The 16527-nt window shown below is 38.6% G+C and overlaps 1 protein-coding gene and 1 long non-coding RNA gene across 5 annotated transcripts in view; one reads left to right on the top strand and one right to left on the bottom strand.

Moving 5' to 3' along the window:
* LOC307001510 overlaps positions 1–3646 on the bottom strand; it is a 27421-nt gene extending 23775 nt beyond the window's left edge. Inside the window, exon 1 of the long non-coding RNA XR_013798257.1 lies at positions 3535–3646. This is a non-coding gene — a long non-coding RNA (uncharacterized lncRNA). The remainder of the gene's footprint in view (positions 1–3534) is intronic.
* The window catches only part of etv5a (ETS variant transcription factor 5a), a 17233-nt gene extending 2645 nt beyond the window's left edge, over positions 1–14588 (top strand). Inside the window, exons 1-13 of one of the 4 annotated variants that reach the window (XM_079618116.1) lie at positions 2937–3265; positions 5021–5153; positions 5233–5326; positions 5539–5586; positions 5938–5988; positions 7843–7966; positions 8058–8342; positions 8901–9187; positions 10907–10966; positions 11081–11149; positions 11400–11569; positions 12605–12706; positions 12813–14588. In XM_079618116.1, the coding sequence (XP_079474242.1) occupies positions 5106–5153; positions 5233–5326; positions 5539–5586; positions 5938–5988; positions 7843–7966; positions 8058–8342; positions 8901–9187; positions 10907–10966; positions 11081–11149; positions 11400–11569; positions 12605–12706; positions 12813–13043 (1569 nt within the window). In that variant the 5' untranslated portion in view covers positions 2937–3265; positions 5021–5105 and the 3' untranslated portion in view covers positions 13044–14588. Of the gene's footprint in view, positions 1–2936; positions 3266–5020; positions 5154–5232; positions 5327–5538; positions 5587–5937; positions 5989–7842; positions 7967–8057; positions 8343–8900; positions 9188–10906; positions 10967–11080; positions 11150–11399; positions 11570–12604; positions 12713–12812 lie in introns of those variants that run through there. The other 3 variants (XM_079618114.1, XM_079618115.1, XM_079618117.1) reach the window with 3 other exon arrangements.
* The last annotated feature ends 1939 nt before the right edge of the window (positions 14589–16527 follow it).

Raw genomic sequence — 16527 nt, forward strand, 5'->3', positions numbered from 1 at the left:
AGTATACTTTCACACTTGTAACAACACCTTCAGCCATGATTGCAGAAGAGTTTAAATCATGTTATAATTGTAAGTAATCTTTATCTGCTATTCTCACATTATATGCACAGCACTGCTGACCCTGCACACTGAAGTGAGAATCTGCAATGAGTACTGACTAGATTTTGTGGCTTCATACTCTCAGACAATTGTACCTTTATGAGTAAAACCACTTGTCATTGGGGCAGTACCCTCAAAGGGTACTAATATGCATGCTTAGGTGTTGATAAGGTACTTATCAATGTTATCATATTATTTTGATAACCAAACAATAAATCCTCCACTTGTCAGGTTTCATGAAATACATTAATGTTCCAGCTTCACTACAAATTGAGCTCAACATTATGCTACACTCTTAAAAATAAAGGTTCCGGAAAGGGGTTTTCTCAGCAATGCCATAGAAGAACTATCTTGGGTTCCCTAAAGAAACTTTCAGTAAAGGTTCTTAAAATAATTCTTACAATCTTAAAAGAAAGGTTCTTTATTGGCATTGATGGTTCAATGAAGAATCTTTAACATCCATGAAACTTTATGGTGGAAAAGGGTCTTTAAATTATTTAAAATGTTCTTCACTAATAACTGTTTACTGAAAGGTTCTTTGGGGAACAACATTTTTTATGAAAACACTCTATTTGTGGCATAATGTTGATCAACCATGTGTTTCCATTTCCTGTTATATATATATATATTTTTTTTTTTAATTATAGTGAGGCACTTACAATGGAGCACCAATCCATTGATGCTAACTTTGTTGCCATAAACCCTAAAAAGTCCATACAAATTTATGCAAGTGCTTAGGCTATATAAAATTATAAGCATCACATTTCTACTTTTAAATCCTCCAAAAACTGGCCCATATGCTTCCATTGAAAGTGACTGACTGTAACCTAGGTTTTCTTTTGTCTCTTTCAAAGAAAAAACTAGGGGAAATTAATTTGATAGATTATTCATGGAAAAATATACCGTGCAGTGCAAATACAGTAAAAAATGGTTTTAAACCAGTTATTAATTTATTTTGCTGTAGTAGGACATATCAATTTACATTTCTAAACATTTCTTTTGCCATTAATTGTAATAATCGAGTGATATTTTTGTATGCACAAGGAGTCTGACAACAGCCGGTCTGCTCCACACAGAGATCTGATCTCACCATCATCAAGGATTACATGAAAATACAGAAAAAACAGAGACAGACTAAATCCAGAACAACTGCGGCAACATTTCCAAGACACTTGAAGAAACTAACCATCACAACCCTTGCAGTGCCACGATGGATGCCCTGTATATGACTGTTTGTTTTTGTCAGGCAACCCTGTGGCCTCTGTGCTTGTAAATACAGCCCTGAAAATGCAGATGACACAACAAGAAGCTGTGAGCTGGGATGAAGCCTACGCTTCTTGGATGTGCGGAGATAATGAGGCAGGAATTATCTCTCCATGAACTATAAATAGTCATCAATTCCCATCATGTCTCTCTTTGGGAGAGCACCAGTGGCCTAAGGCTGCGTTATCCTTCATTCCACTTTATTAACTGCCTGTGTCAAGCAGATTTTACAGAGTGCATTCCTTTATTCAGGACTTGCCAATCATATGGGTTACATACAATATTAAGGTTTAAACTTTTCAAATTTTTTTTGTTACATATGATGCAGGTGTAGGGATCAGATTTGCTGCTCTGTCACTATTTTCATGTGCAGTACATCTCCTTCCATGGATTAGCCCACATTTCCAGAGAGGGGCAGGCTGCCAGAACTGTCACACTGGCCAGTCATGGGCACAAATAAGCCCTTCTGATGAGCTGAGCCTATCTGCGTATCACAGTGAGTGAGAGCGGATCACTTCAATATTCGTCCCTTAAAAATGTAACATATCAAAGAGAGAGGTGTGCAGCTGTGCCACTGATTCCAGTGTCACCACCACTCTGGATTTAGGAAGCAGAATGGAAATACAATATGCTCTTGGCCACCCCCTTCCTCCCACCACATTAGTGAAAGGTGCTATAAAAAGGAGACCCTGGCAGCTCAAGCAGGAGAAACAATGACACCAGTAACTGCATATGTACATCTCTTTCATGCTATCATTGTCCTCCTGTGAAAGTGGGCTCTGCTCGGAAGCCAGAAGGATTTTAAAGATTATCCTACTCAGACTTGACACATGAATTTCTCTCCCTCTCTTTTTCACAGAAACCACTTTGTTAAATATAGATTCTAGGACATCTGGCCTTGACCACAATAATACATTGTAAATCCCTTGCACATCACAAGATTGCGCAGTTCATTGTGATACCACTGTGGCAGCTAATAAATAAATAAATAATAATAATGCACTTTATTTTGAGTAAAATAACGTCTTTTGTTACTTGAAGAGACTTTCATGTTTTATTCAACAACATAAATTAGAATAACTTTTGTTTTTATCATAAACTTATAATCAATGTTCTATTATTATTATTATTATTATTATTATTATAAAAATGTTGTTAAGTATTTAACTGACTTTTTGTTGTTTTAAGAAACCCTATTTTTACATTTCAATTTTAAAATGTTAATTCAGTTTTTTAATATTTATTTCGTAGAAAGATTATTGGGTATTGGTAATCGTGGTAAAAAATTTTTTTACAACAGATTGTTTTATTCATAAAATGAAAAGGAATCTTCTAAAATCGTATATGAAATTCCACAGGGAACCCATGCCAAATGAATACGTGTTTTATACTCTATAAATGTTTTATATTCTTTTAATGAGTTATTTGGAAAGTTTGAGACATGAAATAACCATTAACTATTGCATTTGTTTACCTCATTTGAATTGTCCTCCAACTTCTTTAATGTGTTTTTCTGGCTATTCTACTTATTGGTCTCTGGCCCTTTAAGAGCCTCTGGAAACGTGCGAGGAAAAATCTTGAAAGTGAATGAAACTCAGCCATTCATAAAAATAGGACTGACGGGGCTTCGATTGGTCGTTCAGCGCTTATACATATTCCAAGTTATTCTCGCAAACCATTGGTTTATAAATGTGAATGACGTGCCCTCGGAGCCAATGGGCTTCCAGAGCCAAATACCTCTCGAGCCCAAGGGAAAACCGAGCAGTCCATTTACGAAAACCTCATTCAAGTTTTGAGTGTTGGAGAGAGCGCATGTATTGATCAGTGCGAGCGGACGGCATCCTTTTGGGATTACAACCTGAAACCGTAGTTTTTGAGTCAATTGCGAGTCGTCATCTATAGGGTGAGTTTAACCCTCATTCTTCAAATATTTGCACGGCGTGCGCTGATATCTGTCTCAAGCGGTTGTTTCTCCGCAGCGCGTAAATTTAATCGTGGGATTCCAACGGCAAATATGCAGCTATCTCGCCTTGGGGGAAAGCGAACGCCATTTTCTCCAAGAGAGGGCTTATACACTTTGGCAACCATTTTAATGCACGAAGTTTTTCCTATCATATTTTGCGCAGTTGCTGTTGTTACAGAAGCTTGTATGGTCCGCATTAGTGCACTAACCTGACATTTATAGGTGAGGTGAGGTCGGTGCAGCCTGAACAGTGTATGGTTTTGTGAATGGAGGTCTCTCGTTCTTTCCCCCCCTCTCGGATCGAGTTTCACTTCATTGAGAAAAACAAGAGGCCGTCAGGGGGCTCCGAGTGGGAGGAGGTCTTCACCCCTGCTCAATTTTAGATTTGCTCTAAGCACTTAATTTAAGGGTATTTTTCTTGGCTATTTCCCCATAATAATACTCAAAGTGTATAAAGTATTTGAAAAGTGTATTTTATTCTAAAAGAAGAAAATGAGAGCGAGAGAGAACGAAAACAATTGTTTTCTGTTGATTTACGTTGCTGGTCATATCATTTTCTGTGTTTTTGAGTTATTTCTACCAATCTATTTTTAAATTTTTTAAGCATTTTTTGAATAACAAAAGTGCGGTTTCAACTTTCATGAAAAAAAGTACAGTTAACGGGTGAAAGTGCGAGCTGTTTCTTTGTGCATGTAAACTGTAGCCTACTTCTGACTGAACTCGTATTAGCCGCGGAAGTTTTCCGTACGTTTATCTCTCATGGTAGCAGATGGGCATAATTGTCAGAATTTTTTATATTTTTGTTAGACTTCCATGATTTCTCATCTATTAACATTTAATTGTAGGTGTTCATGTCGATATTAAATAATATATTTATAATGAATAATTTTTTATAGATAAACAATTATTATAGAAATATTGTTGTGTGTATGTGTATATATATATAAAGTTTAAACTATTAAGTAAACAGTTGTTGCTGTGTTGAGTCCCATGAAATTTTGGCATAATAAAACGAATGCATAATTATTAATATATACATAATTGCATAACACTTTTAATCAATACGTTTTATATATGTATAGTTATATATATGTTTATTATTCTTTATAATAAATAGTATTTAGTACGAAAGAGTTGTTTTGTGGAAAGTTGGCATAGTCCTCACAATCGCCCATCCCAAGCGTGCAGTTGATACACTTAAGTTAGTATCCACTCCAGTGTTCCTCAGAATAGATGCTTGGCCAACAATTTAGTTTTTCAATGTTTATTCTTTATGGACTAGCAATATAGGCTAACTGGAATATCAATGTATCATGAAATGTATGGTTTCCATTTTCCTCGGTTTATCTTAATATGCTCATCACTCTTTTCATAGTCTAATCATGGGCACAGATGGTTGGCTTTGCTTATGTAAGGTTTACATTCATCTCTACTGCAGATTGCATTATGCATCTCTCTCTCTCTCTCTCTCTCTCTCTCTCTCTCTCTCTCTCTCTGTGTGTGTGTGTCTTTACACATACAGAGGGATGTTTTGATGATGGCTAACAGAGAGAAGGGGGAGGATGAATATACAGGATCAGATGGATCTGAGGGTTTTGTCAGCCCTTTTGCAGGGCTTGGTGTTTTGATGTGGGACACACTTGACTTTACAGTATAGATCTATTGAATGACTAATCTATTTTTTTTTCCCCTTAGAGAAAACAGACCCAAAGAGGTCAATATAACAATCGCTTTTAAGCGAAGACCCTTTTCTGGGAGCCTCCTAGAAGACCCAGGTGAAATGGATGGATTTTATGACCAGCAAGTACCATTTATGGTCCCACCTAATGTAAGTATACTTCTGCATTTAAAAAAACAAAACAATCAAAATTAAATTAGTCAACACTGACCAAAGTATTTTTCCACAGCATAAGTCATTACAAGTGGAGGAACCGTATATCCGACCAGTTAATGAGAGAAAAAGAAAATTAGTGGAGACTGAACTGGCTCAGGACACAGAGGGTAATTTCAACCTAATGAACATGACTAATGCATGTTTAGCAGATGGATCAGATTATTGAGATGCATTAACAGTGAGAGAGCAGAAGTATATGTGCTCAAAGTAGTTTGATCGATGCTGTGATTGTTGAAGGCTGCCTTTCATTTATCAAATACTTGGATTGAAGTGGGTTTCCGAGCTCTCTGACTGTCTTGGGTTTGCCTGTCATCCGCAGAACTTTTCCAGGACCTCAGCCAGCTGCAGGAGATCTGGATCGCAGAAGGTTTGTAGTCTATTAATTTTCATGCATGTCACTTGTGCTTTGTCATGCAGCTGACATTTATATTTCAGACTCTCATGAACATTTCTTATAATATATATATATATAATTTCTAAGTGTTACACTTTGTCCCAGCTCCTGTTTATTTTTCATGACACTGTAGCCATTTAATTTGGTCTGTTGCACCAGCTTTGCGGCAGTGTCCAAAAAGTTGGCACAGATGGCTGTTCGTTTTTAGAGGAACGGAAAAATAGCGATAAATGTTGTCTGACAAAATGACATTGATCTGCCAATTGTTTATCAGCAGGGAGTATTGTTTGCAACTCGTTAATGCTCTCCAATCTCTCTCCACAGCTCAGGTGCCCGATGACGAACAGTTTGTCCCAGATTTCCAGTCGGAGAGCTGTGAGTACCTTGAGATGTATTATTTATTCTCCTTGGCAGTGTACTTTGGATGCCGTCCAGAAATGGCTAGGGAAAGCGGCAGAGGCTGAACTCTTGAAGCTATTTATTATTCATCTCTTGCTCAAATTTAAAGCCAAAGTTTCATGGGAAACAAAGGAGATCTTAGACTAAGGATGGTACTGAGTGGCCAGACACTCTTGTTGATTTGATTTGTTGAAGATGCCAACAGTCAGTCTCACAAATGAAGCTTATATTATATATTTTAGTATGCAATAATTCTTGAAGAAATTGATTTGCTCTTTAACTTGGTCAGACTCGGTAGTATTACGTCCCCACACACTCAACCCAATAGTGCTTTGATTTATTAGAGATTAAATTATCTTTCCTCTTTTCATTCTTGCCTGAATCCTCTCAGCGAGAACCCCCGCAACTTCCTATTTTTTCAGTCAAATCAGCCGATTGGTATCAGCATCACATGATCCAAGCTCATAATCAGATTTCACACTTTCATGCACTCTGTTCAGCCTCTGGAATGGACTGGATTCCAATGGGAAGGGTGAGAGGAAAAGGCTTCCCCCTCACTGCCTACCTAAACCCATTGAATCCACTGCTACTGAATCTCATTTCATTGAGGGTTCTCTGTCCAAACGCACCCAATTTGTTAGAGCCTGGCCACAGGAATCAAAGCCAAAGGAAATGCTTGAGGAATGCTTGGTGGAGCATTTTATGTTATTTTTCCCCCCGTTTTGTCACTGAAGTTTGTTTTTGTTTTCGTCTGATGTTGAGGCTGGGAGACAGGGTGTGTACCAGGGCATGCATTTTGGTCCAGTTTTGCATGTCAGCGCGGCATTACTGAAAAGCAGAAGATTGTTATGAACGTTTGTGGCATGCTGTTTATAAAATGAGGCACTTTTTGAACGTAAGCCATGGGTTTCTTCATGCGCAAGCTTTTTTTTTTTTTTTTACAGTCTTTTCAGTATCAACGGGTCATCTGGACGTCACATGGCATCCCATGCCCTCCTACACTATCCCAGTAACATATCAATGGGGAGTGGCCTCTTCTCTTGCAAAAAAACCAATGTCCACAGAGCAGAAAATCTCACTTTAATAGTTTGTGGAAGTGCGCATGCACCTTCGCCCCAAATTAAAAATTGTCGTTCCAAACTCGTAAGACTTTTTGTTTATCTTTGAAAGACAAATTAAGATTTTTTTTTTTGTAAAAATCCATTCCACAAAAACTTTGATGCTTCAAAAAGTTCATAAAGACATCATAAAAGCACTGAAGCTAGACAATCACTTTTAAATGATGCAAAGGTTTAATTTAGGCTTTTAAACACATATGATCAATGCACATAGAGCACACCGAATATGGTCATTTTTGGGCGAACAAACCCTTGGCTTTAACACATGCTTTTGAGCTTTCACGTGCCTACTGAAGCGTCTCTTAAGCCCAGTACAGTCTGGGTGATTTATCTGGCTCGACTCGTGTGGATCCAGTTGCGTTGGCCATTATGTGGCGCCGGATATGAGAGCTTGATGCAGAGATCCAGGGGCTAATGGTTACAGTGCGGGGAGGAAAATCATTCACAATCATTGAATTACGACCACACTGATTCATGAGTATTGACTTGGCTATGATGGAAATCAGAGGGGAGTGCTTTGATTGCATGTGTTGTTCTGCACCGTGATACTGATAGGCAGAACGAAGAGCTTTTATGCTTCACAGTCGATTGTCATTACCCGTGAAATATGGGGGTTTAATGGTGGAGAAGAATCTCCTTCTGAAGCGTTTCACTGCACTTTTGTTGATGTGTTCGATTAGAAACATCTCCTTCTGCTTTCTTTCTCCCACAGTGATGTTTCATGGTCCGCCACTGGCGAAGATCAAACGGGAACTGAGTCCCTCCAAAGAGCTCTCCCCTTGTAGCCAGGATAGAAGTCCCATGCCGTATGGAGAGAAGTGCCTTTATAGCTACAGGTACTTTCTTATATCCATCTCAGCATCATTACGACCTTCTTGTCAACATGTTAAGTGTGATGACTGACTGTTCTCATTTTCCTCAATACAGTGCCTATGAAAGGAAGCCCACAGCCGGGTTTAAGCCATTGACTCCTCCCTCAACACCCGTTTCGCCATGTGGCTCCGCCAACACTCTGGGGACACGTCCGCTGCATGAACAGAGTCCTCCCCCTGTCTCCAACACAACATTAGGACAGCGTCTCCTTCATGGGCAGCCTTCAATGACCAAGACCTCGCCTAGTCAGACGACACTCCCTCACCACAGCCAGAGCCCACCTTTTGCAGTGCCCTGTCCACCCCTAAACCGTGAACCTCACTTCAATAATGAGCCTAGGTCAGTCTCTACATGGTTTCAGAACTTCAGTAAACTTGTCTATTCTATTAACTATATGGAATACTTTATATATTACTGTTAGTATGTATGAAGGACAAAAGTGAACTACAATGAGCACTACAATATATTGGGATGTTATATTAGTGTTTGATTGGGGTGGGTAAGATTTTTTACAAATATTTTTAAAAGAAGTTCTAACTCTCTCCAAGATTGCATTTATTTGATGAAAAATACAGTAAACTGTTAATATTGTGAAATATTACAATTTAAAATAAGTGTTCTCTTTTAATATTTTTTTTAAATGTTTATTTGAAACATAATATTTTATATCTTTTGTAATATTATAAATGGTATAATAATATGACCCCCGTGAGAACAGATTGGCTGGCATCCTGTCCTGCCACCTGTAGCTGAATTCCTGGGAGCTTACCAGAGAATGTGTGGCACATAATTAATTTACAGCCAGTAGAAGAAGACTCTAAAGGGCGAGTGCTAAGCTGCTCCTTATCCTGTCTCACATGACCAAAAACATTTCTATTTTTTGCTGTTATCTTGCAGGTTTCAGCGGCAACTTTCTGAGCCTTGCCTTCCATTCCCACCTTCTGACACCCAGGGAAGACCCAACTTCATGCCACAGGTCCCCAGCACTTCACCAAGAGATGGAAGGCCACCTTACCATCGGCAAATGTCAGAGCCTCTGGTTCCTGTGCCTCCTCAGGGCTTCAAACAGGAGCTTCTAGACCCCCGCTACGCTGAGCAAGGGGTTCCCAACATGGGCCCATCCCAGGCAGCCTTCCACCCGATGGCCATCAAGCAAGAGCCACGAGACTTCTGCTTTGACTCTGGTGAGGACTGTCCCATTTCTTAGAAATGGTTTTTGGGTGTTCACAATCTGGCTGGGCTTCATGAGAGCTCTCTGGGTGAGGGCATGGAATGGGTTTTGTGTGCTTGCAAGGGCCTGTGACTTTTAGCGTTGTTTAGTGAGGTGTATATGAACAAAAGCATGCACACATGCACACCTTGAACCTTTGCATTCAAAGAGACATTCAGAGAAGGCAGTGCTCATCATACTCGGACATTTCTTAAGTGCATCATTATTAATAAACAGGGCTGTCAAATGAACAAAAATATTTGTTTTAATAATGCTGTATAAATTTATATTTAAAGGAACACTCCACTTTTTTTGGAAATAGGCTCATTTTCCAACTCCTCTAGAGTTAAACAGTTGAGTTTTACAGTTTTCGAATCCATTCAGCTGATCTCTGGGTCTGGCTGTAGCACTTTTAGCATAGCTTAGCATAGATCATTGAATCTGATTAGACCGTTAGCATCTCTCTCAAAAATGACCAAAGAGTTTAGATATTTTTCCTATTTAAAACTTGACTCTTCTGTAGTTACATCGTGTACTAAGACCGACAAAAAATGAAAAGTTGTGATATTGGTGCAGCAGGCGCAATGTGACCGGCACTAAGTTTGTAATATCATTGCGCCTGCTGGTACGGCAGCACAGTTCCTTGATTATTACGCAGGAATGAGAGTTTAGTTCCTAGTCATATTGGCCTAGAAAATCGCAACTTTTCATTTTCTTTAAATAGGAAAAATGTCAAAACTCTTTGTTCCTTTTTTTTGAGAGAGATGCTAAGTGTTCCTTTAATTGATTGTCATGAGATTTTTTTTTTATTATTATATCAGGAAATATTGGCATGCAATTAATTCTGATTCATTTTATTAATACATTAACCTGTAATTAATGGATTTGAACATTTTCAATAAATTGACAGCCCTAATAACAAATAATCAAAGGTGAACGTGGCATTTAACAAGGTTATTTAGTCCTAAGCACTGAAACTCGTATTTGAGGGTAATCCACCTCAGTTTTGGGTTAAATGCATCCTATTGTCCAAAACCCCTCAGTTTAGCTCATCTTCCTGTTTGTGATCCATGCATTCAGTCTTGTACATTCTTCTAGCGTTATAATGTCCCTCTAGGTTTATGTTTGCAGGTTAGTGATATAATTCCAAATCCTCTTACCGTCCTTTCTTGTAAATGTGTACGTCACGTATTACATTTGCATGGGGGCGGCTGAACTGAGTCTTTTCATCTGTACAGCAGCCTGACAGATGATGCATCTGATGCAATCAATGAGGATCACATACTCAAAGTAAGACAGCAAAGGGGCAGAGTGGCCTGCCGAATCACCGGGACACACAAGGACAGATAAAACTTGATTGTCATGGTCCAGTATCTCGTCACTGTGCCTAATCCTATTTGGTGACTCAGTGGACTCATTGCTAATGCTGCGTGTTGCTTTGGTGTGTTGAGATGAGCTTAGCCAGCTCTACTAGATGTGCGAGACTGGACATTCACGGCCCAGCTGTTCCATCTAAATCATTATTTTTCATCGTCTTACTTTTTCAGAGCTCCCTCAAAACCTTTTTATCAACAAAGATAATTTTATTTGATCTTTTATAGTGTTTCTTTTATTCATTTTAATTACCTTCTGGCTCAGTTATGATTGGTAATTTCTCCTTTTTAATGGGCCCATTTTTCATTTTGTTTTGCAGAAGTGCCTAAGTGTCAGTCTTCATTTGGGAGAGCAGCAAGCTTCTACCAAAACCATGAGAGTAAGTGACCTCGCCATTATCGCATAGATCACCTCACTGCAGCTTTGGCTTGCTAAAATCATCTTATCCTTTTTTTAATCTTACAGTATCTTTGTTTCCTCCCTTTGCCTGTAGACTTCTCATTTGACCGAGATCAACAGTTGTATTTCGACGACACCTGCGTGGTTCCCGAGAGACTTGAAGGTATTCAAGATTTCACCACGGGTTATCTATAGTTTTAATTTAAAGACAAGTTAATGGTCAAGCCATCTCAGTAGGTTTCAAATGTTCAGTCTTTTTTTTTGTGTTAAAAATCACTTAGGCACCCCCTTGTAGTATGGCGGTGTGAAACGAACACTGCGTCCACATTAGCAGCATGTGTTTTGGAATTTCTCGTCTGCTTGCTCACGCCACTGTGGCAAACTCTAATCCTCATCATTCTTGTTCCTGACAGGGAAGGTAAAGCAAGAGCCTTCTGTTTATCGGGACGGCCCGCCATACCAACGTCGTGGCTCCCTCCAGCTTTGGCAGTTTCTGGTTACGCTGTTGGATGATCCTGCCAATGGTCATTTTATTGCCTGGACAGGACGTGGAATGGAGTTCAAACTTATTGAGCCAGAAGAGGTCAGCACCTAAATTCAGTATTTTTAGTTTCTAACAAGCACACACCATTTACAATAGCCTTGCATATTCTCAGTTTTGGTAGCTGGGTTTCCATTCATGTAATTTTGTGTAAATTTTGGAGTATCACACAAAAAATGCTAATAGAAATAAATTAAGATGAAAATAAAACTTCTTACTTATTTTCAATCAGCTTTGAATTGTTACGATGTTGGTAGTCTATCTATGTAAATGAACAATGCGTACTCTTTCTATTTTTCTTACCTGCACTCAGATCTTCTGGTTTATTTGACAGCTTTTATTAAAACTACAGATTGTACTCTGGGGGAAAAAAAAACTCAGTGTACTTTGAAACAGTTTTCACTCATAAATTGCTAGTAAATTTCACAATTTACAATGAAACGGCAAATGACATTGAATTAAATTTTGAAGTAGGCTGACTGAAGTAGTATTTTCTTTTAAAGCATACTACATTAGTTTTCTTTATTTATGAAGAAAATACATTTTTACAGTGTACAGTACATCTTTGTATTTCCCCAAAACAATTTCTGCCTTTCTACTGCGTAGACAGCTAAGTTTTATTAAAAGCCCATCTTGCCAGTGGTGAATTACTCCTTTTAAGACATTTCATTAAGGAAAACACATTTACAGATGTTGAAGGACCAGATTTATCATATTATTTTATCCAGAAAGTCATGTGACTGAATTATTCACCAAGATTATCGGCTCCCAGAACTATGATGCACTGTTGCTCACAGACAAAAGGCATCTGCCTCTGATTGTTAGCAAACTTGAATTTTGTCAGAGCGCTTGACCGTTCTAAATCGCAAGTCATTTACGACATAAAGCAACATTGGCTTTCCCGGTGGCTACAACTTTCATTTTTATTGTCAATTTCCCAGCAAGTGACACCGCTTTATTCATAAACTCTTTTTGATTCCATTCCAATGTTGATTGTGCACATTAAAATGCTATCCAAATTAAACTGGCAACTAAATAAAGCATGGCTAATGAAATAATCCTTGTCTGCGTTTTCAGGTGGCCCGACGCTGGGGCATCCAAAAGAACAGACCGGCAATGAACTACGACAAGCTGAGTCGCTCACTTCGTTACTATTATGAGAAGGGAATCATGCAGAAGGTAAAGGCAGGTTCACGTTTCTTTTACTTTATGCTTTACTCATAATGACAATAGTTGCGCCAATTAAAACAATTAAAATAAATTATAATCTAATTTCTCATTTCAGGTTGCTGGTGAGAGGTATGTGTACAAATTTGTGTGTGATCCCGAGGCCCTCTTCTCCATGGCCTTCCCAGACAACCAAAGGCCCAACCTTAAAGCAGACCCCGACGGCTTGCCCGGAGTGGACGACGACACTCTTCCGTTGGCGCACTATGACGAGGGGGCTTCGTACTTGGTAGAAGGTGGCGAGCAGTGTGTTGCTGGGATGCCTTTCCCTGACGCTTATGTGTACTGAGCATGAACCGTTGATCTGACTGAAACACATCTGTCCCTCTTGCCTCGACTCCTTTTGAACTGTTGCCCACTTCCAGATTAACCCTCCCAATCATTAAAAAAGAACGAGGAGAAATCTGCGAGCCACCTTTTCTCTGGCGTTAGCCCACGAGGAGGTGTCAAGGAGGTGAGGAAAGTTGGTTTCCCACGCTTAAACCTTCCTCGTGGCAAACGGTCTCTGCCGCAGAGATGAAGAGGTTGAGCTGGAGCTGACCGGCGCCGAAAGACTGACGGATCTCACTGCGAGAATTGTAGCAATTCTGTTTTTGACAATCTGCTTTTTAAAAAGAAAAGAAATTGATAACAAATTATTAAGAGACATCCTCACAGAAAAACCCTTAAATGCAGCACTATTTAATAGTTGCCTTTTTGGTCTCCATTTATTTTGTTTTACCTCCAAACCATGTAGACAAGAAGTCAAAGGGCTTTGTTTTGCAAGGAGGAAAATAAAAAAATGACCCATTTGTTTCTTTAGACTCTTTAGAAAGCTGGCTTTTATACACTTTTGTTGAACTAATGTGGACCGCTTTAATTATGCTGAGGAATACTGAACATGTTCTTTTTGTATCATTGGTTTCGTTCTGAATCCTTTGTCAAGTGTTAGTTTTATAAAAACTTTATTTTTTTTCTCGCTGGTTAACCCAGGGGTTGTTGATGTGAAGTTAAACCAGAGGCACTCTTAAGTATATTTAGTCAGCTTCACAAGACTGTTAACCCTTTTTAAATGTATTTCTGTATGCCTGTTGATTATTTAATTTTACACTCCCCAAAAAGCCAAAATTTGAATTGGTTCATATAATTTTCTTACTTTCAAAAGGGATGCACTAGTCAGAATTTCTTCATGCTTTAGTGCAAGTAAAGGTAAAAAACATTTAGCCTCTTACTTTTTTTTTCTTCTTTTTTTTATGGTATCGTTCTATATTTTAATGCACCAGGAAAGCAGGGCCTTGCATGCAATAAGGTACAAGAAAAATAAATGTTCCTGGTCAGCTACTTATTGCCAATCTCAAGTTGACGAAAGACCACTGCTACCTTTTGCATGACATATTCAATGATCAGCTGTCCACTAACATATCGCTTTATGCTGGACAAAGAAGAAATTGTGGAGTTCTCTGCATTTGTATTCTCTCTCTTTTCTTTTTTTCTTTGGAAAGATGAACTTATATATTTTTGCAAAGTCTGCATTTATTTGATTTTATTGTATAAGCTGTATAGTTCTGCCTGTAACAGATACTCTATGTATGTTTTGAATGGATCCCTGCGTTGCAGTGACTGCACACCAGTGGTTACCGGACACCCTTTCCTGGTGGGTTCGAGAGCAGTGCCTTTTAAATGAGAGGTGCAGCTTATAAAATAACCGTTTTCTCATTGAATGAGGGGCTTGTCTCAACATCCACCATAGAAGGGTTGTCTGCACTTGTACAGGCTTAACCTTGTCCCCTCACAATGTGTACCTTACACTGCTGAGTTTATAATCTGTACTGGGTACAATAAACTGTTCATTCTGCTTCACTTGCACTCCTGTGTTCTGCTTTTTCTTCTGCCACATCTTACTAGCTATTTGAGTGACAGAGTAGTCACGTTTTGTTCGGTTCATTGAAACTGCTGAGACATAGCATATTATCAATGCTGAAAACAGTAGAGCTGCTAAATATTTTAGTGGAAACCAAGATACTTTTTTCAGAATTCTTAAAGCTACAATGTGTAACTTTTTTAGTTTATTCTTAGCTAAAAACACTTAGTTCTTATATATGTGCTCATTAATGTATATTTACTTTGTTCAAGTAATAAAGTATTCTCGTGAGTCTATAATATGCTATTGAAAATACATACGGGTGAGGGGTTTGAATGTCGGTCGCCATGTTGCCCCTCCATCTTGAAAGTACATTAGCCAAAGAGGGACATACCCGTTAATTCAAGCTTCGCCTTTTCGCGTCTCCGCAATTCACTGGCACTGGCCCTGTTTTTATTTTTTCCTTTCCCTCTTCTTCTCCCTCGCACCTCCGTCACATCAACTGATCTCTGCTCGCGGAGAAAATGATATAGCCTACAATGTAAACGTTGCCTTACGCTAGTGATGTCGTACAATATACAGAATAACGATAGCACTGATAAAAGTTACTTTACTAAGATTAGCTTGCATTCGTCTAGGACTGATAGCTGATGTTAGCAATGAAATGGTAAAAAAATAACGAAAACATAAAACTATTATTCATTTTACATAGATGTCATAACCTATATGTTAACTGACAAATTAAATTACTGCAAATTATAATAGTTTTCTAAAGTAACCTCATCACTTGAAGGAATACTCATGGACGAGGTCGAACTGGAAGCCATGTTAATCTTGGACTACATTGGCCACCGTATGAGTTAAAACGAAATCGGAATTGAGAGGAACAGAAACTAATATTCACTGGATGGTCATATACCTTTTCACCGCTAGATGGGGGTAAAAATCACACAGTGTAGTTTTAATAAATATAAAGTTCAAAATGTGAGACATATAAAGCCCATTTTAGATGATGGGCTAGCAATTGCTTTCTTGCAGTGAATCTGTAACTCTATTCTGTATCGATCAGCCTCTATTCAGTTAAAGGCCTCTTGCTGTCCCAGGGGCTGCGCTGTCCTTTCATCAGGACTTCAGATGGTTAGCTAATGTGTGTCTGCTCATATGGTCATGCTGTAGGCCTCCCATCTATGATTATTTAATAGCTTTGTATGGATGGGTGAGTAGCATGTGTGATACTATATCTTGCACTTATGTCAAAACATCCACAGCCTCAATTATTCATCCAAACCCATTTATGTTTGCACAAAACCGTGCATCTATACTATCATATTTTCCCTTTTTACCCTGAGACACAAAAAATTGCACAGTTTAGTCTATAAATTTCATCCAGAAGTTAAAAACGGTGATGATCCAGCTGAGGGTGATGGGATGTTAGATCACCGTAGCAACATTCCTTACCCCCCTCTGCTCTAGAAAGACACTTAACCTTTGAACCTACTTCCCTGTAACACTGCAGTCATTGCCAGTCAACACAACGAGTTTATTTCCAGCTAACTTCATGCTATAGGCTATAACTGACTAATGCAATAGAGAAGGACACTAAGCAATTTATGCATTCATGCAAAGAAGTTAATGGCTAGTTCCATCAACATATATTTTGCACTGTGGTCTACTAATGACTGTTTTAGTGAAGTATTGATTTCACTTAGCAAACCGACAGCTAATGCATACCATTTGCTTAGGATACGTCTGTTAGTACAATGGAGCAAGACAGAGCTTAAGATGTGACATGATCTAACTCACTACTGTTTTTTTTTTTTTTTTTGCCTTGTAAGAAGCTGTCCATCTGCTGAGACATATAAATTAAATTAAGTGAGATTACAACATGCTCTAATTAATTAACTTATTATTTTCATCGATTAATTAATTAATT

The sequence above is a fragment of the Phoxinus phoxinus genome, assembly GCF_949152265.1.
Source record: "Phoxinus phoxinus genome assembly, chromosome: 7".
Classification (NCBI taxonomy): Eukaryota; Metazoa; Chordata; class Actinopteri; order Cypriniformes; family Leuciscidae; genus Phoxinus; species Phoxinus phoxinus.